This window comes from Oncorhynchus masou, chromosome 25, assembly GCF_036934945.1.
Source record: "Oncorhynchus masou masou isolate Uvic2021 chromosome 25, UVic_Omas_1.1, whole genome shotgun sequence".
Classification (NCBI taxonomy): domain Eukaryota; kingdom Metazoa; phylum Chordata; class Actinopteri; order Salmoniformes; family Salmonidae; genus Oncorhynchus; species Oncorhynchus masou.
Window position 1 is genome coordinate 21,061,603 of NC_088236.1, and position 22,629 is coordinate 21,084,231.

Below are 22,629 nucleotides of genomic sequence, written 5' to 3' on the forward strand. Positions count from 1 at the left end.
AAGATAAAGCAAAGCAGTGAGACACAAACAACAACACAGAGTTACACATGGAATAAACAAACATACTGTACAGTCATTAATACAATAGAAAAAGTATATATACAGTGTGTGCATGAGGTAGGATAAGGGAGGTAGGCAATAAATAGGCCATGGCGAAATAATTACAATATAGCAATTAATCACTGGAGTGATAGATGTGCAGAAGATGAGTGTGCAAGTAGAGACACTGGGGTGCAAAGGAGCAAAATAAATAACAGTATGGGGATGACGTAGTTGGATGGGCCTAGAGAGTGACAATATACCTAGAGCGTGACAATATACCTAGAGCGTGACAATATACCTAGAGCGTGACAATATACCTAGAGAGTGACAATATACCTAGAGCGTGACAATATACCTAGAGCGTGACAATATACCTAGAGCGTGACAATATACCTAGAGCGTGACAATATACCTAGAGCGTGACAAAATTCTGCCTCGGGGAGCAGGTAAACTGTCTTTCCATAGCAGGAAGGTAGAGGTGAACAACACTCAGTCATCATTATCATCATAACTCTACCATCAGGACATCAGTGTGGCAGCTTGTCTTGTTCTTGTCACCATTTATTCCTGTAAGAAAGTATACACACATGCCCATGGACATACGGACATACACACACACACACGCACACGGACATACACACACCCATTCATATCCTATTCAAATGCTAAATATTTTGCTGAAATGCATTGTCTTACGCCTGACTTAAGACAAGGCAATACACCTTGTCAACTATTGTGACAGATATGATTGGTAAATTCAGTTCATATGTAAACCTGTTAGATGTTTTGTAGTGATGAGTTAGTACAATCCAGGGAGTGCCATTGGCTTGCATTCTGGCATACTTTAGCTACCATGATCACAGTTAGACAAAGGTATTCATTGTCTCTCATCCAGAGAAGATATGCGATTACATACACAAAACAAAGTCCTGAGTCATGTCTTCTCAACAGACACAAAAACCAGGGTCTGTATTCATAAAGCACCTTAGAGTAGGAGTGCTGATCTAGGATGATGTTGTTGTTTTTTTAGATCATAATGAATAAGAGGGGGAACCTGATCCTAGACACTTTACAAAAAACAGGCCATGGCCACCAGTCAAAATCAGTATCTGCCACCCAGTACTTAATCAGACATTGTTTCTAATGTTATATTCAAGTACAGGATCTCACTGAGTCTCTGTGACTTTCATTTCCTTCCCAATGGGCCTGTGTGCCTGTCTGTATGGACACAGATGCTATTGGAACCTTTGAGAACCTGCAGCTGTATCAGACGACCAGGACAGACCTGCAGGCCAATCACACAACCCTGCAGAACGGCATCCAGGGACTCCAGAGCCGAGTGGAGAGTCTGGGGAAATGCCCCACCTGTGACATCCCCAACCCTAGCAACCTGACTACTGTTGCTAACTACTACCTGGTATGAAAAATGGTACCCTTTTTGATATTTAGTGCAGTAGTTTTTGAACAGGGCCCATTTGAACAGGGCATCCAATGTGTCTTTCTCCAATGTTGTTTTCTTGTCTGTCAAAACCAAGGATATGATGGAGATCGATTTTTAAAAAATAACATTTTCCCAGTGTATGTTGTATAATATGTCTGGTGCTGGATAATGTTACAGTGTCTCTTCTGTGTTTGTCATTGTAGATCCCCAGTGTGGATGACAAGTTGAATGATATGCCTCCTGCATCCAGCCTCGCAGGCCTCATTGAACAGGTGGGCATACAAACAGGATTAATTTAATCACATCAGAATGGAAATGTTTGCAAAACTATTCTTGATATGATGTTGCATTGAACTGGAGAAAATCAAACTGAAATAAGGTTTTTATCGGCTGTCTTCTAGGGGAACCTAACCTTCCATGCCATTCCACAAAAGTGCTCAGAGCAAGTGGCTCCCACAATAGCAGGTGAATTTGAAGACGGCCTTCTTGTTCTTCATCATTATTTGCGATACTTAATTATGTCTAATGACCAAGTAAATGGCTGCAAGGCATAAATGTGCAATTTATCAAAACCTCTCTCTCTCTTAAATCAAAGTTTATTGGTTGCGTACACAGTTTAGTAGATGTTATAGCAGGTGCAGCGAAATGCAGGTGCAGCGAAGTATTACTAGCTCCTGACAGTGCAGCAAAAATTTTGAAAAATACACAAATAATAATGAAAACTAGAAACAAGAAATCACAAATGTCAGTACGAATCCATGTAACAACCCAAATAACACTGTATCAATAATCTAATACAATCTATGCATATATATACCACAAATATATACTAAGAATGATATGCACGTCATTAGATATATTACAGTGAGCTATGTTGAGAATCCGGTGTATAAATAAACAGTGGAACAAAATGTAATGTACAGCAGTAGATATACTATATATACACAAGTATGTGGACATCCCTTCAAATTAGTGGATTCGGCTGTTTCAGCCACACTCGTGGCTGACAGGTGTGGCTGTCAGCACACAGCCATGCAATCTCCATAGGAAAACATTGGCAGTAGAATTGCCTTACTAAAGAGCTCAGTCACTTTCAACGTGGCACTGTCATAGGATGCCACCTTTCCAAGAAGTCAGTTTGTAAAATGTCTGCCCTGCTAGAGCTGCCCCAGTATGTGAAGTGAAAACGTCTAGGAGCAACAACGGCTCAGCCGCGAAGTAGTAAGCCACACAAGCTCACAGAATGGGATCGCCGAGTGCTGAAGCGCGTAGTGCATAAAAATTGTCTGTCGTCGGTTGCAACACTCACGACCAAGTTCCAAACTGCCTCTGGAAGCAACGTCAGCACAAGAACTGTTTATCAGGAGTTTCATGAAATGAGTTTCCATGGCCGAGCAGCCGCACACAAGCCTAAGATCACCATGCGCAATGCCAAGTGTCGGCTAGAGTGGTGTAAAACTCGCCGCCATTGGACTCTGGAGCAGTGGAAACGTGTTTTCTGGAGTGATGAATCACGCTTCACCATCTGATGGACGAATCGGGGTTTGGCGGATGCCAGCAGAACGCTACCTGCCTGAATGCATAGTCCCGACAGTAAAGTTTGGTGGAGGAGGAATAATGGTCTGTTTTTTTTTTCATGGTTCGGCCTAGGCCCCTTAGTTCCAGTGAAGGGAAATCTGAACGTTACAACATACAATGACATTCTAGATGATTCTGTGCTTCCAACTTGGCAACAGTTTGGGGGAAGTCCCTTTCCTGTTTCAGCATGTCCCCGTGCACAAAGCAAAGTCCATACAGAAATGGTTTGTCGAGATCGGTGTGAAAGAACTGGACTGGCCCGCACAGAGCCCTGACCTCCTTTGGGATGAATTGGAACACTGACTGCGAGCCGGGCCTAATTGCCCAACATCAGTGCCCAACCTCACGAATGCTCTTTTGGCTGAATGGAAGCAAGTCCCTGCATCAATGTTCCAACATCTTATGGAAAGCCTTACCAGAAGAGTGGAGGCTGTTATAGCAGCAAAGGGGGGGGACCATCTCCATATTAATGCCAATGATATTGGAATGAGATGTTCACGAGGAGGTGTCCACATACTTTTGGTCATGTATTGCATATTAGAATGAGCTATGTAAAGAATCTCTCTCTCTCTCTCTGTGTGTCTCTCTCTGTCTCGCTCTCTCTCTCTTTCTTTCTCTCTATCTCTGTCTCTTTCTCGCTTTCCTTCTCTCCTTGTCATTACTCTATTTATGAAACCTCCTGCCCTCTGTGTCTGGTTAACGTAGCTCTCATGTCAGTGCTGAATGAATCCCAAGAAGAGTTGCTGAACACCAGCCATAGGTTCCCCTCGCTGGAGTCTCTCATTGAGGCTGTGTCTGACTGTAAAACCACTGTGAGACACTTTGCAGACCCAGTAGATTACTACGACTTTGTCAGGTAACATTTTGCTGAGTTCCAAATTGTACCCTATTCTCTATATAGTAAACTACTTTTGACCAGGGCCCACAAGTTGTGCACTATGTAGGGGATAAGGTGCCATTTGTGATATAGCCTATGACTATCATGGAACATTTATCACCAGAGTCAGAAAATCATATCAATGCTGTCAGTTGTTAATCTCTTGTGGACAGACTACGTAAACATAAATTGTGCCATAGATTTGTACTGTTACAACGGGATGCATGAGATCAGCAGCATTAGTTCCAGTGCTTGGGTTTTTCATCACTGGTTATTCAGACAAATCACAATGTGATGTTAGCATCTTGCGAATATCTGAAAGTTAAGGGTAATTTGGCAAATAGACTTGCCTGTAACGTTCAGAGAGAAAGGGTTGAGCTCTTTGTTCCGGTTCCTAACCTTGTACTATCGCTCCGAATGGGCCCACAATTTAATTGAGCATCTGACCAATTACGTAAGATTTTTGTTCTGGATTAATCAAGATTAGTCACTTGTTAAAGGCCCAGAGCCTTCAAATACAATTTTCCTGTGTTTTATATATATTTCCACACTATGAGGTTGAAATAATGCTTTGAAATTGAGAAATTATGGTTATGTTGTTTTAGTGTAAGAGCTGTTTGAAAAGACCGCCTGAAATGTAAGATTATTTTGCATGGGTGGGTATTTGGACAGCTTGGTGACATCACCAGGAGGTAGGAAGTGAATAGACAAATAACTAAGAGAGTTTCAAACCTCTCTGCCAATAACAGCTTGTTTTCAGGTTACATATCTCTATTAGGCTCCTCCCATTCAGGTCCTCCCTATTAGGTCCCTCACTAAGACCACTCCCTGACAATCCTAGCAAAATTATTGCTAGACATATAGCTTTTTGCTAAGAAGGAGCTATTTTTGTTTATTTTTGACCAATTTAATTGAAAACAATTCCAATAACGTACTTAATTGTTATCCAGAAAGTATTTGATATTGAAAACAAAAAACAGCTGCATTGGACCTTTAATACTAAGCTGTCATACCATACACATACAGAAGCATAATGAACCTGTCTACCACATTACAGGCATGGTTCCCTTAGCAGTCAGTAGCTTAGGCACATATCAGTGTATTGTAAGCTATTTCCCATGTGACTGATACAGTATTTTGATTATCTCTGTCACTTACAGTATCTCAAGACATACAAAAACAAATTTGATAGCGTTTACCCACAGACTTCTGTATGCATCTGTCCCCCTTGTCTTCCCCTATAGGGTCACACATTTTTCCATCATTTATAAGATAACGACATGTTGACATACTTTTTGCGGAAAGACATTGAGGTGGATTGACGCCAGTATGCTCTCTGGTGCGCTCTCCAGGTGGGCAGTGTCATTGACACTCTGCATGGTGATGCTGGTCATAGTGGTTCTGATGGTGGTTGCTCTCTCTCTGGGACTGCCTGTGTTCTTCTACCCTACGATTTACTCCACATACCAAGATGCTCGACTGGAACACACAGCAATTGGCCTGTATAGAGCGTAAGTGAAGTATACCCGATTTAGCATATCATGGCCAGTATTAATAAAACGCCAAAGAGCAGGAGTGCTGATCTAGGATCAAATGAAGCCCACCCTGTCCATGTAATCATATTCATTGTGGTGTTAAAGCAAGAACTCATCCTAGATAAAATGTCCTTATCTGAGATGTTTTAAGAATACCCGTATGTTCTCACAGGTTACAGATCCAGTCCTGTCCTCTTCTGACATGGACCTGTTTTCTCCTGACAGTATTGACTGTGTATTTCTTTAATTATGTTGTTTTCTGTCATCATTCCACAGAGCTGTAGTAGCAAGCTTCGTGTTTTCCTGGCTTTTCATCCTCTTGGTCTTTATTGTGTTGTTTTTCGGGGGGAATGCCCACACCCTGGGCTGCCGGAGCTGGACCCATGGACAGCTCTTTGGGGTCAGTGAGGGCCCCTATGGAGCAAATGGGAAATATATGTGCATAGGGAATAATCTGTGTGTAAAAAGCTATTTTAAAAACCTTATACTTATTTAACTTAAATTAATACATACACAACTCATTAAACTGATTCTCTCCCCCGTTGTCATTTCTATCACAGTTCTTAGACCAGCAGAAGAATATTTTCAGCAGCCTAAACAACATCAGTCAAAGCTTCAACATCAGTCAAAGCCCCAATATCAGTCAAGAGACCAACTCTGAGACCCAACAGATTCAGCCCAGCACCTCAGCAATATACCAGTGAGCTCTCAATTGCTGCTCCATGTGCATCTGTCCTTTCATGTGCTACTGCCCCTCGCATTCCACAATGATGCTCAGTCACTATCACATTGTCTCAGACCGTTAAACTGGATAACAGCTTTTGTACCCTCTGTTTCTGGGTTTGGTTATACTTTTCTCTGTCTGTGCTCTTTGTTTCAGTGGCTGTAAGAGTGGACAGTCATTGTTCCACAGCATGCACATGGAGCAGCACTTTGATCTGGAGGACTTCCTCAATGCCAGCAAGGTGTTGCTCAATTTGTCATCTTCATATTTCATTTGTTTTCTGTTCTTTCAAATATCATCCTGTGTGACGAAGGTACTGTTACTACTGAACCTTTGATTACAGTATATTTACATTTTCAAATGTTATATAATAATGATACTGTCTGTGCCAGGTATTTAATATGTGCATGGATGTTTCTCCTCTCATTTGTTGTAGTACTTGGATGGATTCAATGAGACTGCTCAGAATATGTCAGTCAATCTGGATGGCTTGAAACTGCTATCTGACAATGGCAGACAGGGCCTACTGAGCTTTAAACAGTGTGGGATAGACAGCATCAACTACCATGAGCAATTACTACTGGTATACACAGGAGCAGCAAATTGTGTGTGTGTGTGTGTGTGTGTGTGTGTGTGTGTGTGTGTGTGTGTGTGTGTGTGTGTGTGTGTGTGTGTGTGTGTGTGTGTGTGTGTGTGTGTGTGTGTGTGTGTGTGTGTGTGTGTGTGTGTGTGTGTGCGTTTGTGTGTGTGCGTGTGTGCGTGTGTGTGCGTGTGTGTGTGTGTGTGTGTGTGTGTGTGTGTGTGTGTGTGTGTGTGTGTGTGTGTGTGTGTGTGTGTGCGTGCGTGCGTGTGTGCGCTGATACGGTTCAGAAAAATTCAGGGCTGTCACAGTGTGTGCATGTGTGTGTCAGAAAGCTCCATATTTATGTTGTCCAGTTATCAATTTATTGTCTCTGTAGCTAAGCACACCAGTGTTGAAGACAGACCTTGGATTATTTGCCAATGAACTGGATAAGAAGGCAGAAGTTCCTGTAAGTCTGTCTTGGTTTAGGTAACAAATAAACCTCAGAACACAATGGACCATGTAAATTGCAATGCATGATTATTTTCTTCACATCAGGAAAATGGTCAAATTAAGGAAGAGTTGAAAAAAGAGGCAGAAACATCCAGATATCTGAACACCATCGTTAAGCTACAGCAGACAAATGCAGTGAGTTTTATTTGGACATTTATTGTCATCCCAATCACAAGCATTTATAAGTGTTAATGTTCCACCCCAAAATAAGCACATAGCAATTGTAGCTCTAAGTAGATTTTTTCCCCAGAACTATTTAGACCCGCTCAGTCCTAACATTGCCAAGTATTTTATTGCCTCAAATTTGAATGTTTTCACTTCTCAGGCAAAAATGAGCCAAATTGTGAGTGCCTTGAAGACTATCAGCACAGTCTACAAGGTCGAGTACTGTCACTATCTGATGATGATCCCTTTGAGATAAAATAACCACTGAGTTGTGTCTGTGTGTGTGTTTTAATGTGATTATTTGAGTGTGGTGATCAATCCCTTAAAAACAAATTCATCTCACTCTAGGCTAATGTAGACAAAACTCTGGAAAGTTTGACCCAGACAGAAGTGGCACTCCACAACCAGCTTCCTTACATTGTGGGAAATGTAAGACCAAAATTAAATGGTTTTCCATTATTCTCTATGCACTTGGTCAAGGACTACATTACCATTAATTGTTTTCAGGAAAGTTGAACATAGAATAGCTCTGGTCCAGAACGTTTTGTGTGGCACATTACCACATGTAACGCCCTGGACCAGAGCTAAATGTAGAGCTGCTGTTAGAAGTTATGATGAATGACACTGCCAAAACTTTTCAGGGGTCATAGTTATAATGGTTCTAGACTGAGGTGAGGTTTTTCTCTGCAGGTGTCTCAGTGTATCATGGATAAAGGAGAACAATCCCTGCTTCGATACCTAGATTGGGTCCGTCATGCGGCAAGTACTGTACTAGTATGCCATAGAATTACACAGAGATAATAATAGCACTTAGCAACAATGTGTAAATCAGAATGGGTACTTTGGGTAGGTAATTGCTCATGTCACTGTTTTATTATGGCCATGTTTTCAAAATGTACATCATTGTTATGGTGTTGATGTACAGGATTGTGCAATTATTACACACAACAAATGTCATACAGAAATAATTTCACTGGCAGGCACCATGTTGCTGCCTCTGAGCATTACATTTGGATACCACTACAGAATAATCTCTCCCCAAAGTGTTTGCAATAGTAAGGTCAAAAGGACAATTTTTCTATTCCATGATTCTTGAAACAGTGGAATAGTGTTTCATAATGTCATGCTGGTAGGGTGTCAATAGATGTGAGGACATCCCATGTGTTTGGTTTTAAAGAGGGTACATTGAGTAAGTGACATGACAAGATACATATTGCTTTGATGGATTGGTTATCATAGCTCCTTTCATAACCATACAATAACTGTCAATGTACATATGTACAGTAGCCTACATACAGGACACAAAACATCAGCATATATTACATCCTTTTTCTATGCACATTAGTCTCCATGGAAAACAATAGACTAGACCTACTCGATAATTGATACTGTATTTTCCCATGTACAGATCTTATATAAGGTCCTGGATTGCCATTGGCTTGCTGTGTCACTGGACAATGTGTATACAGCAGTCTGTCTCAATGTGGTTGATCCATTGGTGAGCGTTTTCTCTATTACTATATCCCAAACATACCATGCCATCTGATCTCACTCTCTCTCCCGCTGCCTCTTCCTTTCTTTTTCTGTCTTTCTCTTCCAATCAATCTGAGCATGTTACTCATCTCTGTCTGTCTGTCTGTCTGTCTGTCTGTCTGTCTGTCTGTCTGTCTGTCTGTCTGTCTCTCTTCATCTCTATGTTTTTGTTTCTCTCTGCATGAAGAATGCATTCTGGCTGTGTCTGGGATGGTGTTGTGCATTCCTGGTCCCTGGAGTGATCTTCAGCATCTATACAGCCAGGCGATTGAAGCCAGAGCCCACCATTAGGTGAGAGAACCTTGCTCAGAACACTGATACAACGTTCTTCTCATATAACTAGAATGAATAGAACTAGAATATAACTTATTCTCGTTTTGTGGTACTCCTTTCAGCTCAATGTATGAGATCTGTCCATGTTAACCTGACTGCATGGCATGTGCGCCTAGCAATTATCTACTGTCTTTATTGGCTCCCACTGAATTGCGTCATGAGACAAATCTCTAACCATGTTTGCTCATACGTTGTGCTATAATACTAGTATGGTTGACGCCAGCTTTACGGCGCGGTGTAGTCACGTGGGTCACTCGTCAGCCCTGCTACTAACATATAATACGCCCTTGCTCTATAAATGTAGTTCAACATAGCACTGTCGTTTTAATCATATATTTCTGTTTATATCTGCAGTAAGGATACATCAACCTTGCCTGAGAAGAAGACAGAGAATATGAAATGCCATACAGAGAAAGCTGCATCCAACAACTACATGAGCTTAGAAGAAGTCCATGAGATGAGCATGGTTTCTGAATACATCAAAAGCAAAAAATGTGAAGACTAAGACACTTGAATTTAAATGCAAAAAAAGATGATATGATGTTGAAAGCAAAATGGTGGGGTTACCCCATATGGAATCTAATCTTGTCGATTCTATAAATAATTTATGTAACAACTCCTGACATCCTGACAACGTTAGTTGTGGTATCTATCTCTATGTGGTCTCGGGTATCTATTCTTATTTCAACTGGGCAAGCCAGCCTCTATAATTCATCTGAAGCACATGCCTATTTAATCAAAAGCGAAGGCCTATGTAATCTGATAAATTGGTTTATTTGTTCCTATTAGTTTTTTTCTACTAAGTTGTTATAATGAATAAAAAACGAATACATGTATAATACAAATAATGAAATTGTTTAAAGCATTGCCTGTCTCTTATTAATATTATTAGTGTATTTATCACGTATGTCATCAGCGCCGCTGGTGTAATGGTATCATGGAAGATTCCCATTCTTTCGACCCGGGTTCGATTCCCGGGCGGCGCACATATTTTATTTATTTGTTCTCGCCAAATTCCAAATCAAAAAGTATTGTGAAGAAACCAAAATATATATTGAGTAATATATCCACCGTCACCTATTTATTTGGATGCTTTCATCTCACTTGAGAGCGAACCAAAGATTTTCAACTTCTAAACCCACCCTGGCCCCACTCAAGGGAAGTTTGGATTTGCAAAAAAACACATTCCCAAATCACACTTGTATATTTGTGTGTAATAAGACAAATATAAGCACCGACGAAATGATTGTAGAATTCTAGAATTATTGTAGAATTATTGCATTGTCAAACCCTATCTCTGACGCTAACGTTTGCAACAATGTTGCTGGTTGTGATCTGTCACGTGAGTTTCCAAGACGTGTGTTATTTTTTGTTCATCACAATTTTTATTTTTTATTTTTTTTATTTACAATACAAAATAAACAATTTACGTCGCTACATCAAACATGTCTAACAAAACACAACACAGGTATAAACAAGAAAGTATTAAATAATATAATAATAATATATAAATAAATAAAAAACAATTATAGTGCAATTGTATTCACTCGGGGGAAAAAATGCATTATAATGATTCAGGAAGATTATATTATTATATTTGTTATTCACTAGGGATAATGTCTCAATTCAATCAAAAATATTCGTAATTTTGGTGTAGAATGTTGGAATTTTTGTTTGTGTATAAAGTATTTGGCAACAAGAATTTAAAAATTCACAATAATTTCAATGGTCTTGTTATTATTGCAATAGTAACATATTATATCCTTCATGTCAAAAACATGGGTGGTGTTCAAAATGGTAAATAACTATTCTGCAATGCTTTCCCAAAAATCGATCACAGATCTACTTTCATAGAACAAGTGTGTCAGATTTTCACATTTTTCACAGAAAACGCAGATATCATCAATGGCCACATATAAGTACATGGATATATCGTATATTTTATGTATAATTTTAAAGTGCACAATATTTGTAAGGCATCAACCAAGTTTTTTTCCCAGACAATGTCGGGATTTGTTCATCACCAGTGTCTTGTTAATGTCACTTAAAAGGTCATCATTATAAAACGCAAGATTACAAGCAGATATGGTTTCGAAATAGTGATTTTACTGACGCCTGCAGCTGAAGTGTGTTACACATTATTTGGTCCATTCATTGCGCATGCGACCGTGGACATCCGCTCTTATTTTCCGCCATCTTCCACTTCGGCTGTGCACCCATTGTTCATACAAGCTGATCACGGCTGGTTTCCACAGTCAGCGACTGAGGTGATTTGTGCCCCTTTTTATAAATACTCCTGTAAGTCTGCATGAACTGTATCAGAAAGTGCGTGTGTATCCCTCAAAATACCATACACTGATTACTCTCGCAGGGCGCGACATACGAAAACATGATGATGATGATGGACGACGAACAGCCCAAAACCCTGTAAGTAACTAACATTAACGCGGGCTGGCTAGCCAAATCAGTTCAGTAGCTAGCTACTTTACATGTGTCTATAATAAAGTGTGTTCCAGCATTTAAACAAGACATTAGTACATGGACGTTTTATCTGTCAATGTGTTACCATTATTGATGTAGATGGTGTAACTCAATCGGGCCAGTCCATGGCTCGAGATTTGTCAGAACACAGTTGGCTAGCTAGCTGCTCGTTCGCTTTCGCCGAAACGAAAACTAGTTATAGTTAGCTAACCAGCTAACGTTAGCTACCTACGTCTCAACAGACTAGCTATGTATATATCGTTCTAACCAGCTAACTACTAGCTAGTTACTTGATATTGATTTGATTCATATGTCCATAACAGAAATGAGCTACTACTGTTACTTTTAACGTTACCGTCTTGTCAAAGCAGCAATCATTGGCTAACTTTCAGCTAACAACCTTACTTTCGTGGCAAATATGCAGAGACATGCGTGTCATCCACTAATTTGTGCCCTGGCGTCAGCCAATTTGCCCAGTATTACATTTAATCGGTAACCAACATTATGTTATTGATTTATTGAGTTTAATATGATAGCTAGCTGGCTAACTAGCTTACATCCACACATTCCAACAAGCAAGGGACTGCGCGAGGCCCAACTCCAAGCGTCATGCAATGCATGCCTTTCTACCGGCTGCTGGGAATGATAGCCACGTAAACGAGAGTCAGATTTTTTTGGGGGGACGGCCAGAAGTTGCTTTAAACGAAATATGCGTCAAACGCAAGGGTTAGATAAGGTTAGTTGTCTCACTGAAGTAACTGTGTACTGTTCTGGCTAATTGTAAGTGCAGCAGTGTACCCTACATTTTGCTTCCCTGGAAGAAGTAAACTTGCTTAGAACTTCCTAGTCACGTGCTTGTTTTTTCCCTCCAGGTATGTAGGGAACCTGTCTAGGGATGTCACTGAGCCCCTCATCCTACAGGTTTTCACACAGATCGGCCCCTGCAAGAGCTGTAAAATGATTTTTGATGTGAGTATTCTTGGACCCAAGAGAATTTGTATGATATTGATCGACAGTTCTTCATTGTCAATGGTGATTGGCAACTGTCTAATGAGAACATGTGGCTAATGCTGTTGACAGACCTTGCTTTGGATTCAATGAGTGTGGTTGCATGCACACAATAATGTAATTATTGTGGGTAGTTGGATTAATATATTAGGTGCTTGATTATGTTCATCATGTTCTTTTTGGATAGCATATTTGCATGTGAACTTGTACGACTCTTGAATTCAATTGTGCTGAACACACTCGCTCTAAAGAGGGAGGCTTGCTCGGCTGGTGCAAGCACATACGCAGATCAAACACAGCAGGAATCCTGAATTTAAGGTGTTTCCATGTCCTAATGATTTGAAAGATTGCTAAAAAAAATACTGGTTTTAATCGCCGTATGCTTACTTGGTTTTGGCCTTATGTTGATTTAAGATAAGCAGAGTAATGTGTTTATGACTTGCATAATCTGCCTACTGCCATGATCAGTTTAATATGGTGTTATTAGTGTGCATGTAAACATACTCATTGTAACTCTTGTTATCTTACAGACTGCAGGCAATGATCCATACTGCTTTGTGGAGTTCTATGAACACAGGCATGCTGCTGCTTCGCTGTCTGCCATGAATGGACGTAAAATTATGGGTAAGGTAAGCTATCGTATCTACAAGTTGAGTTGGGATGGGTGAGTTATGGTTTTGAGCAACCAGTAGGCAAAAACTATGAGGATTAGCTGTGTCAGGCAGTGAGTTTCTCAACAATGTTGAAATGGCAAAGTCATGAATTGATTTGCTTTGTGAGAATGGCTTATTTTGACTTCCCGTCCACAGGTAAGTACTTTGATTCCCCAGATTAAATGAGACTGAAAGATGTGATCTGATTCCAAATATAGGCCTAACCACCACAGTTGGTTCCAATGCTGACTACCAGGCATGTTCGTGTTTAATAGATATGATCCTATTGCTCCAAATATGGAGTAGGTTAGTTATGTTGTATGGACATCAAGTGCATTTCTGTCTTAGTGGTTGAATGACTATATATTAGAGATTAAAATGTTATTGACCCATCGCTGGTTTTATAAAAGAAAACAATCGGTATGTTTTTATATATATATATATATATACATACACACACATACACACACACACATACACACACACATACACACACATACACATACTAGGGAAGCCAGTTAAGAACATTCTTATTTATAATAACGGCCCACCTTGGCCAAATCCTCCCCTAACCCGGATGACACTGGGCCAATTGTGCGCCGCCCTATGGGACTCCCGATCACTGCCGGTTGTGATAAATCTAAAACAATTTCAGTACCTTTTCCAGACTCACAGCTTCACAATACATATAGGGTCTAACCTCAGGAGAAATATATATTCAGTGCCAATTATTTTATCCTCAACAGGTAATGAAGGACGATTTGAGGAGTAATACAAGTTGATAATGTCACTGGTTTGTAAGTCCTTTGTTACTTGGACCTTTTACTCAGTAGTTTATAGTCCACTTGTTTATCGAGTGCACAGTTCTTCCATGTTCTGTTCTCTGCTTGTCACGGCATTGAGATTCACTCTGCGTTTGGTCAGGTGGCTCATTTGTTTCACAGTCCTCAACACAGAAACTGAGGTAGTAATATAGCCCACTGTATCTAAATTATATAAACATCTAGTCTGCTCACTATCGCACTCTCAATTTAAGGGGTTTTATTGGCATGGGAAACATATGTTTACATTGCCAAAGCAAGTGAAATAGATAATGAAGAAAAGTGAAATTAAATAAAATGAACAGTTAACAGTACTTACAAGTCCCAAAAGAATAAAGACATTTCAAATGTCATTATGTCTATATACAATGTAATGATGTGCAAATAGTTAAATTTCAGCTGGCAACAGGTCACAAATCGTTTTTGCTGTGATTGCACACTGGTATTTCACCCAATAGATATGGGTGTTTATCAAAATTGGATTTGTTTTCAAATTCGTTGGTCTGTAATCTGAGGGAAATGTCTCTAATATGGTAATTCTCTCTCTCTCTCTAGGAGGTTAAAGTCAACTGGGCCACAACACCAAGCAGTCAGAAGAAAGACACAAGCAGTAAGTGCCCAGCTCCCTTATCAGTCAGTTCCATAGGAAAATAGTGAGGTTCTCTCTGTAAGTATGGTCTTCCACACCATAGATATACAAATACATTTCTATATGGGCAACTCCACTGTAACAGAATGATGCAGAGACTCGGAATTTTCACTTTAAAATATATGTATAACAAAAAACAATTATTGCAAAGTTAAACAAACCATACAATTCTATGCACAAGGACTACTTTGAACAATTTCCGCTGAAGATTTTACTAAACACATTTACTTGAACAGTGCAGATGCAACATTTGGTAAAAGAATTACAATTTGTGTGGTTTGTTGTGTCATTCTGTTACCAAACTTAGTTTCTGCACTGTTCAAGTAAATGTGTTTTAGAAAAATGTTCAGTGATCATTGTTAAATGTAGTCATTGTGCATTTTAACTTTTGCAGTCATTAACTTTGCAGTCAACTCATCAAAAAATGAAACGTCCTCTCACTGTTAACTGCATTTATTTTCAGAGAACTTAACATGTAAATATTTGTATGAACATAAGATTCAACAACTGAGACATAAACTGAACAAGTTCCACAGACATGTGACTAACATAAATAGAATAATGTGACCCTGAACAAAGGGGGGGATCAAAAGTAACAGTCAGTATCTGGTGTGGCCACCAGCTGCATTAAGTACTGCAGTTTATCTCCTCCTTGTGGACTGCACCAGATCTGCCAGTTCTTGCTGTAAGCTGTTACCCCACTCTCCCCCAAGGCACCTGCAAGTTCCCAGACACTTCTGGGGGGGGAATGGCCCTAGCCCTCACCCTCCGATCCAACAGGTCCCAGAAGTGCTCAATGGGATTGAGATCCGGGCAGAATACTGACATTCCTGTCTTACAGGTCACACACAGAACAAGCAGTATGGCTGGTGGCATTGTCATGCTGGAGGGTAATGTCAGGATGGGTACCACATGAGGGAGGAGGATGTCTTCCCTGTAATGCACATCGTTGAGAGTGCCTGCAATGACAACAAGCTCAGTCCGATGATGCTGTGACACACCGCCCCAGACCATGATGGACCCTCCAACTCCAAACCGCTCCAGAGTACAGGCCTCGGTATAACACTCGTTCCTTCAAAGATAAACGCGAATCCGACAATCACCCTTGGTGAGACAACTGCAACTCGTCAGTGAAGGGCACTTTTTGCCAGTCCTGTCTGGTCCAGCGATGGTGGGTTTGTGCCCATAGGCAATGTTGTTGCCGGTGATGTCTGGTGAGGACAGGCCTTACAACAGGCTTGCAAGCCCTCAGTCCAGCCTCTCTCAGCCTATTGCGCACAGTCTGAGCACTGATGGAAGGATTGTGCATTCCTGGAGTAACTTGGGCAGTTGTTGCCATCCTGTACCTGTCCCGCAGGTGTGATGTTCGGATGTACCAATCCTGTGCAGGTGTTACACGTGGTCTGCCACTGCGAGGACAACCAGCTGTCCGTCCCGTCTCCCTGTAGCACTGTCTTAGGCGTCTCACAGTACGGACATTGCAATTTATTGCCCTGGCCGCATCTGCAGTTCTCATGTCTCCATGTATGGTGCCAAAGGCACGTTCTTGCAGATGAGCAGGGACCCTGGGTCTCTTCCTTTTTTCTTATTTTTCCCCAGAGTCAGTAGAAAGGCCTCTTTTTAGTGTCCTAAGTTTTCATAACTGTGACCTTACTAACAGCTTACAGACTGTAGGCAATTGTCTTAATGACCGTTCCACAGGTGCGTGTTCATTAATTGTTTATGGTTCATTGAACGAGCATGGGAAACAGTGTTTATACCCTCTACAATGAAGATCTGTGAAAAGGGTCTTGAAAAAAGGACATTTTCTTTTTTTTGCTGAGTTTACATTTTAATGGGAAAAATCAGTCTGCTCGTATCGCTCAATTTCTTCACGATGTGCTGCATCCAGCAAGGAGTCACAATTGTTCTCTCATGTCCTCCCAACAGATCATTTCCATGTCTTTGTTGGAGATCTCAGCCCCGAAATCACAACAGATGATGTCAAAGCTGCCTTTGGCCCATTTGGGAGGATATCGTATGTACCTTACAAACATTAATGTCTATCTGCTCTATCACAGGGTTACATTGGATAGCTTAAGTCCTGAAGAGTAATTGGTGTGATATCAGTCAGTAATTTGTTTACATGGTCACATTACTCCTTATTGAGTAAATGGTGTGTTTCTCCTCAGGGATGCTCGTGTGGTCAAAGATATTGCCACAGGGAAATCTAAAGGCTATGGTTTTGTCTCTTTCTTCAACAAGTGGGTAAGTGTTACAGATGGATGTAATCACTTATGGGGGGGGTCATAATAACTCATAATGGAAGAGTTTCCTGTAAATGTAGTCAACATTATCCTTTGGTATTTGGGTATGTAGATGGGTCATATGATGAATATCTCTTTTACTACCCACAGGATGCAGAGAATGCCATTCAGCAGATGGGTGGCCAATGGCTAGGTGGCAGACAGATCAGGACCAACTGGGCCACTAGAAAACCCCCAGCCCCTAAAACCACCTATGAAAGTGAGTCCAGGCAAGATAGTCATTGGTTTCCAGTGCATTTGTCATTGAGAAGAAATGTTAGGTTTTTATCTTACAACTATATTCTCTATTTTATCCTCTTAACACTCATTGAGTTCACAGGACAATGTCATACATTTTACTCCATTGTGTGATCAATGGAGCCCCTAAGATCTTCTTATTTTGTTGAATGGTAATGTATTAACTTTCATTCTCCTGTTCCCAATAGCCAACACCAAGCACCTGGCCTTTGATGAGGTAGTGAACCAGTCAAGCCCCAGTAACTGCACTGTTTACTGTGGGGGAGTCAGCACTGGTCTAACAGGTTGGTAGTCTGTCATTCAACTGTTTACTTTCTGTTGTGTGTGTGTGTGTGAGAGAGAGGGGGGGGTCTTTGACATGCCTCCCTCCTGTTTTCTAGAACAATTGATGAGACAGACCTTCACCCCCTTTGGACAAATCATGGAAATCCGTGTGTTCCCAGACAAAGGATATTCCTTTGTGAGGTATGCCATGAGATGAAAAATTGCTAAACCTCTGACAAAGACTTAGTATCATTGAAATACAATGTTCTGCATATGTTTATCAGTACCTAGCACCATATTTTGACTCCTCTCTGTTCAGGTTTAACTCTCACGAGGGAGCAGCCCATGCAATTGTGTCTGTGAATGGTACTTCGATAGAGGGACATATGGTGAAGTGTTACTGGGGTAAAGAGACCCCGGACATGATTAGCTCTATGCAGCAGGTTCAGCAAGTTCCCCAGGTATGAAGCAAGAGCCAGAGGCTTCCACTCATCGGCATAGCTTATGCACAGCTTATGCACAGCTTACGCACGCATGCATACACAGGCACACACTCTTACACTGTTGTCCTCTCTCCCCTGCAGCAGAACAAAGTGGGCTTTGCAGCCCAGCCCTATGGCCAGTATGCCCAGTGGTACGGCAATGCCCAGCAGATTGGCCAGTATGTCCCCAATGGGTGGCAGGTACCCACCTATGGCGTTTACGGCCAGGCCCAGGCCTGGAACCAGCAGGGTTTTCAGTAAGTACACAAGGACATCTGCAGGGCTCCCCTCCCCTCCAGCAACAAGGCTGCAGCTGAATGTCTGAGTGTCTTTGGCTGGGCTTCCCAAGGACAGCTAGGCTCCAGCCCAGTCGCCTGCAGCTCTGGCCAGGGGAAGGAAGGAGCCAAAGATGTCCTCCAACCTTCACCCTCGCCACCATATCCAGCTTATGAGGACAAAGACAAAAAAACGCATTTAAAAAATATATATAATCAAAGATTTAATTTGTGATTTATTGGTCAAGATAACAGCAATTTCATCCTTTTTTCCCATCTGAGTTTGATCCCTTTTTTTATATATAAAATGAGCATTAATTAATGTCCTTTTTGGCCTTTCAAAATGGCCACTATTCTGGGTCTAATTGGACTTGTCGCCAGATGTGAGTGTCCGCTCAATGAACTACAACGTCCTAGACAGTGAGGAAACTGGGATTGTTGAATACACAAAGGGACCTCCTGCCCTCTGAAGCTCTTCCCAGTGCAGAGGGACACATCTTAGTGTGCACGTGTCGCATCCACGTTATTAGTTTTTTAAGTGCCATGTCATCTTTTGTTACTTCATGCAGACTTTTGTTTTTACTCGGAACTTTAATTTGCCCTTAATTTGTTGAATATGATTTTTTTTCTCCTGAGTTAAGACATTGCTAATTGAAATGGGATGTTGTATGAATTTGTGTTGGTAGATTATAGCTACATATGACTGGTCATTTGCTTGTCTCAAATTGGTAGAATTGGGTTTGACAAATCCTGTTAACTGCTCTTATAACAGGAGAAACATTGATAATGAGTTTACCACAGCAGTTTTTTTTTTAGTTCTTTTTTTTAGTTTTTTAGTTCTTGTTTTTCTCTAATCTTGAGAACCAAAGAATGGAGTAACTTGGAATAGTTTGCTGAAATCCTAAATCTTACTGTTTTGGAAATAGAAGTTGCAGAGTCCATGGGGCGGCAGGGTGGCCTAGTGGTTAGAGCGTTGGACTAGTAACCGAAAGGTTGCAAGTTCATATCCCCGAGCTTACAAGGTACAAATCTGTCGTTCTGCCCCTGTACAGGCAGTTAACCCACTGTTCTTAGGCAGTCATTGAAAATAAGAATTTGTTCTTAACTCTAGTAAAATAAAGGTAAAATAAATGCAAATATTCTTATGAGGAAATATTAGGCTACAAAGAAATAGTTAAGCAATAATGCCTGGGAATTATAGTTGACAACTCCTGACAAGGGCTGTTCTGAGACAGATTTTAGGATTTAAAACAGTCTGAGCTACATGCTCCCCAACTCTTACTACGTTGAACTCATCAGTCACTGTTGCCAATACCCGATATACTGACCGTTCAAATGTTAACTTTTCCCTTCAGGTATTTGTTTCATACTGGATGTTGCTAAAGATTTGATCAGGAAAAACAAGTCATGAATGGGGTTTTGGCATGAAACAGTCACCTTTTTGTTATTCATTTGCAGTGTTACAGGATTCAGGGAAGAATTTTAAAATTCAACTTCAAAGCCAAATTTAAACGCAGCTCGTCCCACTTCAGCCGTTCTCTGCAACATTGACCCATTTCAGCAACTTTGGGTTGGATATGAGGAGTCAAGACTCATGCAAACATATTTTATGTAAAGCTACACCAGTTGATCATGATTAATTTAATGCACTGAGCCTATGCTCTGTCTGCATGCCCACACTCACAAATACCATCCTTCGCTCTGTTTCCCTTTTCAATATCAAATCCTTCTCTCTCCCTACCATATTCTCTGCTGTCTTAGTTTTGTGCTGATCCTCTGACATACCCTGACCCTCGTGTGCTCGCACGTTCTGTCCTCAGCTGGCGCTTGCTCAGTTTATTTGTTGTGTGTGCTGTCTGCTTGAGTCCCAAATGGCTCCCCTATGTAGTGCACTACTTTTTCAGGGCACTGGACAAAAGTAGTGCACTATAAAGGGAATAGGGTGCCGTTTGGTATTAAGCCTGTCTCGCTTTCACCTCTTTCACCTCCCCCCCCCCCCCCCTGTTTACAGTCACTTACTGGCCAGTGCTGGGTGGACAGGTGTGAGTGCCCTCGGTAATGGTGGGGTTATGGAAGTTACACAGGGATTGAATGGGAGTATGCTAGCAAACCAGGCCAGTATGGGAGCCACAGGATACCCCACACACTGATGATTGGGGGGGGTGTAGTCAACTTCTTACTGGCTACTGGAGCACCACAGAGATCTGTGTTATATCCCTGCCTCTCGTGGCAGACTAAGACTTGTTGGTACATGGAATTTGAAGGGGACTTGACCTCTGCTTAGGCTCATGAAACTGATTTCATAGGAGGTTAAGGGGAGCCATGGAGGACTGGAATAAACCACACGTATTATGCTGCCCTTGTTAGACGGACTGTACATGGCCAGTGCTGTACCATTTTAAATTAATATCACTTAAGGGGAGACTTTAGGATTTGCGCCATTGTTGGTATGTTTACAGTGTCTCAAACCCATTTTCTAAGGACTTCAAGTCAAAATAAATTGCTTTTGATTTAAGGTTAATAATCCATTTAGAGTTTGATGCAATGAATCATGTCAAAAGTAATGGATCCTTCACTTTTTTTTTGGTTTGAAGTAATAAAATGGGTGACTATTTTTTTTTTCTTGCATTTTGTTTTCAATTCAGCCAATTGCAGGGATAGATGCCACTGCTTTCTTTCTGTAGGGGCAGACAAATATTGCACAGTATTCTCTTGTTTTTACAAATTTGATTTCCAAGAGGTTTCTTTTTGCATTCCACCTTTCCCCTTTTATATATTTTGGATGGCCTCAACATTTGCTTAATGTGTAAATAACCATACCTTGATTTCAAGCTGTTTGAAGGAAAATCCAAATGTTCACTAAGGGAGCTTGTTTGCTTTCTTTGTTTCGATAACTGAAGAAATTAAACATTATTAGTAGCAGCATTATCAAATGCATATCCATGGTAACTGGCATAGTGATACATGTACATCCAGGAAGGGAAAAGACAGCATTGCTATGCAGTGCAAAAATGAACACAATTTTTACTTTGAATAGTAATTCTGTGCATAAATTGAGTTTTCTGCCATTTTCTATGAAGTAAGATCAGTATTTTTTTATGGAAAAACCTGAATGAATCTGAAATGTGCGCTGTTGCCCCTTGAACATGTTTTAATACCAGAGGGACCAGACCCATTGTGTTGCCTTAGAGTTGATTGCTTTTAATGGACACAATATCATTAAAGATTAGGCAGTGCCTACAGACATTTTCAAAACTTTTGTTTTGAAAAGTGTTTTACTCTGGGGTTTGATAATGTTTCTGCTACTGTAATAACCAATGTGTTCTTGCTTTGTCCAATTAAATTGCTGATGTGCAAAAACAATTTTCTGTCCTGTGTGATTAGTAGTGGAAAATATTCAAACAAGTATTCCAAGTGCCTATAAGTTTTTCATTATAGAGATTGAAGTGTGATACGATCATTACAACCAAGTCACACATTGAGGGGTGTAAGGGGCATGGGGAACAAACAACTTCAATATTTGCTTCCTTTATTGTGTTTCTTGTAGTTGTACCACAGAACAAGGATATGTGTTTCACCAGATGTCTAAATCTGAAGCATCAGGTTGAAATTTCTATTCCTCACCAAACATGGTTAGGAAAGAGAGCCATTGATTTGGGTTTATATGCATCATTGGAGGAAGCCCAGTTCTGGCAGTGGGAGAGAATGGAGCAAGACGGAACTGGGCTGACGACGTGCTTATTTTCTCAGCGACGAAAAGCCTGGTTTCTGTTCTCAACTAAAATGTGTTTCTAACAGAGTGCACTAAGTTTTGTAGACATGACCCGTTGCCAAAGTTTCTGAAAATGTTGTTTACAAGGAGTGCAAGGGGCAAATTTAGTTATTCAACAGGCACACACAAAGCTTTCCCAAAAGAAGATATACAAGTACATGACAATAGGAACTTGCCTGCTCACCTCCTTGCTTGTCCTGACCACTATTTTTTTATTTAACTTGGCAAGTCAGTTAAGAAAATTGTTATTTACAATGACAGCCTAAGAACAGTGGGTTTAACTGCCTTGTTCAGGGGCAGAACCACAGAATTTGACCTTGATAGCTCAGGGATTCGATCTAGCAACCTTTTGGTTACTGGCCCAACACTAACCACGAG

At 40.8% G+C, this 22,629-nt stretch overlaps 2 protein-coding genes and 1 non-coding gene across 5 annotated transcripts in view; all 3 read left to right on the forward strand.

Moving 5' to 3' along the window:
- The window catches only part of LOC135513897 (prominin-2-like), a 17,778-nt gene extending 7,610 nt beyond the window's left edge, over positions 1 to 10,168 (forward strand). For 2 of the 3 annotated variants that reach the window (XM_064936896.1, XM_064936898.1), the window contains 17 exons: positions 1,275 to 1,459; positions 1,687 to 1,755; positions 1,885 to 1,948; positions 3,767 to 3,917; positions 5,291 to 5,449; positions 5,750 to 5,873; positions 6,034 to 6,173; positions 6,354 to 6,438; positions 6,634 to 6,780; positions 7,157 to 7,228; positions 7,318 to 7,407; positions 7,598 to 7,651; positions 7,786 to 7,866; positions 8,128 to 8,196; positions 8,846 to 8,935; positions 9,158 to 9,261; positions 9,658 to 10,168. In XM_064936896.1, coding sequence (XP_064792968.1) covers positions 1,275 to 1,459; positions 1,687 to 1,755; positions 1,885 to 1,948; positions 3,767 to 3,917; positions 5,291 to 5,449; positions 5,750 to 5,873; positions 6,034 to 6,173; positions 6,354 to 6,438; positions 6,634 to 6,780; positions 7,157 to 7,228; positions 7,318 to 7,407; positions 7,598 to 7,651; positions 7,786 to 7,866; positions 8,128 to 8,196; positions 8,846 to 8,935; positions 9,158 to 9,261; positions 9,658 to 9,808 — 1,835 coding nt within the window. In that variant the 3' untranslated portion in view covers positions 9,809 to 10,168. The remainder of the gene's footprint in view (positions 1 to 1,274; positions 1,460 to 1,686; positions 1,756 to 1,884; positions 1,949 to 3,766; positions 3,918 to 5,290; positions 5,450 to 5,749; positions 5,874 to 6,033; positions 6,174 to 6,353; positions 6,439 to 6,633; positions 6,781 to 7,156; positions 7,229 to 7,317; positions 7,408 to 7,597; positions 7,652 to 7,785; positions 7,867 to 8,127; positions 8,197 to 8,845; positions 8,936 to 9,157; positions 9,262 to 9,657) is intronic. The other variant, XM_064936897.1, reaches the window with a different exon arrangement.
- Positions 10,169 to 10,218: 50 nt separating this feature from the next.
- Positions 10,219 to 10,289, forward strand: trnag-ccc (transfer RNA glycine (anticodon CCC)). Its single transcript has one exon. It is a non-coding gene; the product is annotated as a tRNA-Gly (tRNA).
- A 1,186-nt stretch (positions 10,290 to 11,475) lies between these two features.
- On the forward strand, positions 11,476 to 21,842 carry LOC135513899 (cytotoxic granule associated RNA binding protein TIA1-like). Its single transcript, XM_064936899.1, has 13 exons — positions 11,476 to 11,570; positions 11,675 to 11,730; positions 12,657 to 12,753; positions 13,323 to 13,421; positions 14,822 to 14,876; positions 16,845 to 16,932; positions 17,087 to 17,162; positions 17,312 to 17,420; positions 17,647 to 17,742; positions 17,839 to 17,923; positions 18,042 to 18,183; positions 18,307 to 18,461; positions 20,491 to 21,842. The coding sequence occupies exons 2-13, from the start codon at positions 11,693 to 11,695 to the stop codon at positions 20,627 to 20,629; spliced, it is 1,179 nt and encodes a 392-aa protein (XP_064792971.1). The 5' UTR covers positions 11,476 to 11,570; positions 11,675 to 11,692; the 3' UTR covers positions 20,630 to 21,842.
- The last annotated feature ends 787 nt before the right edge of the window (positions 21,843 to 22,629 follow it).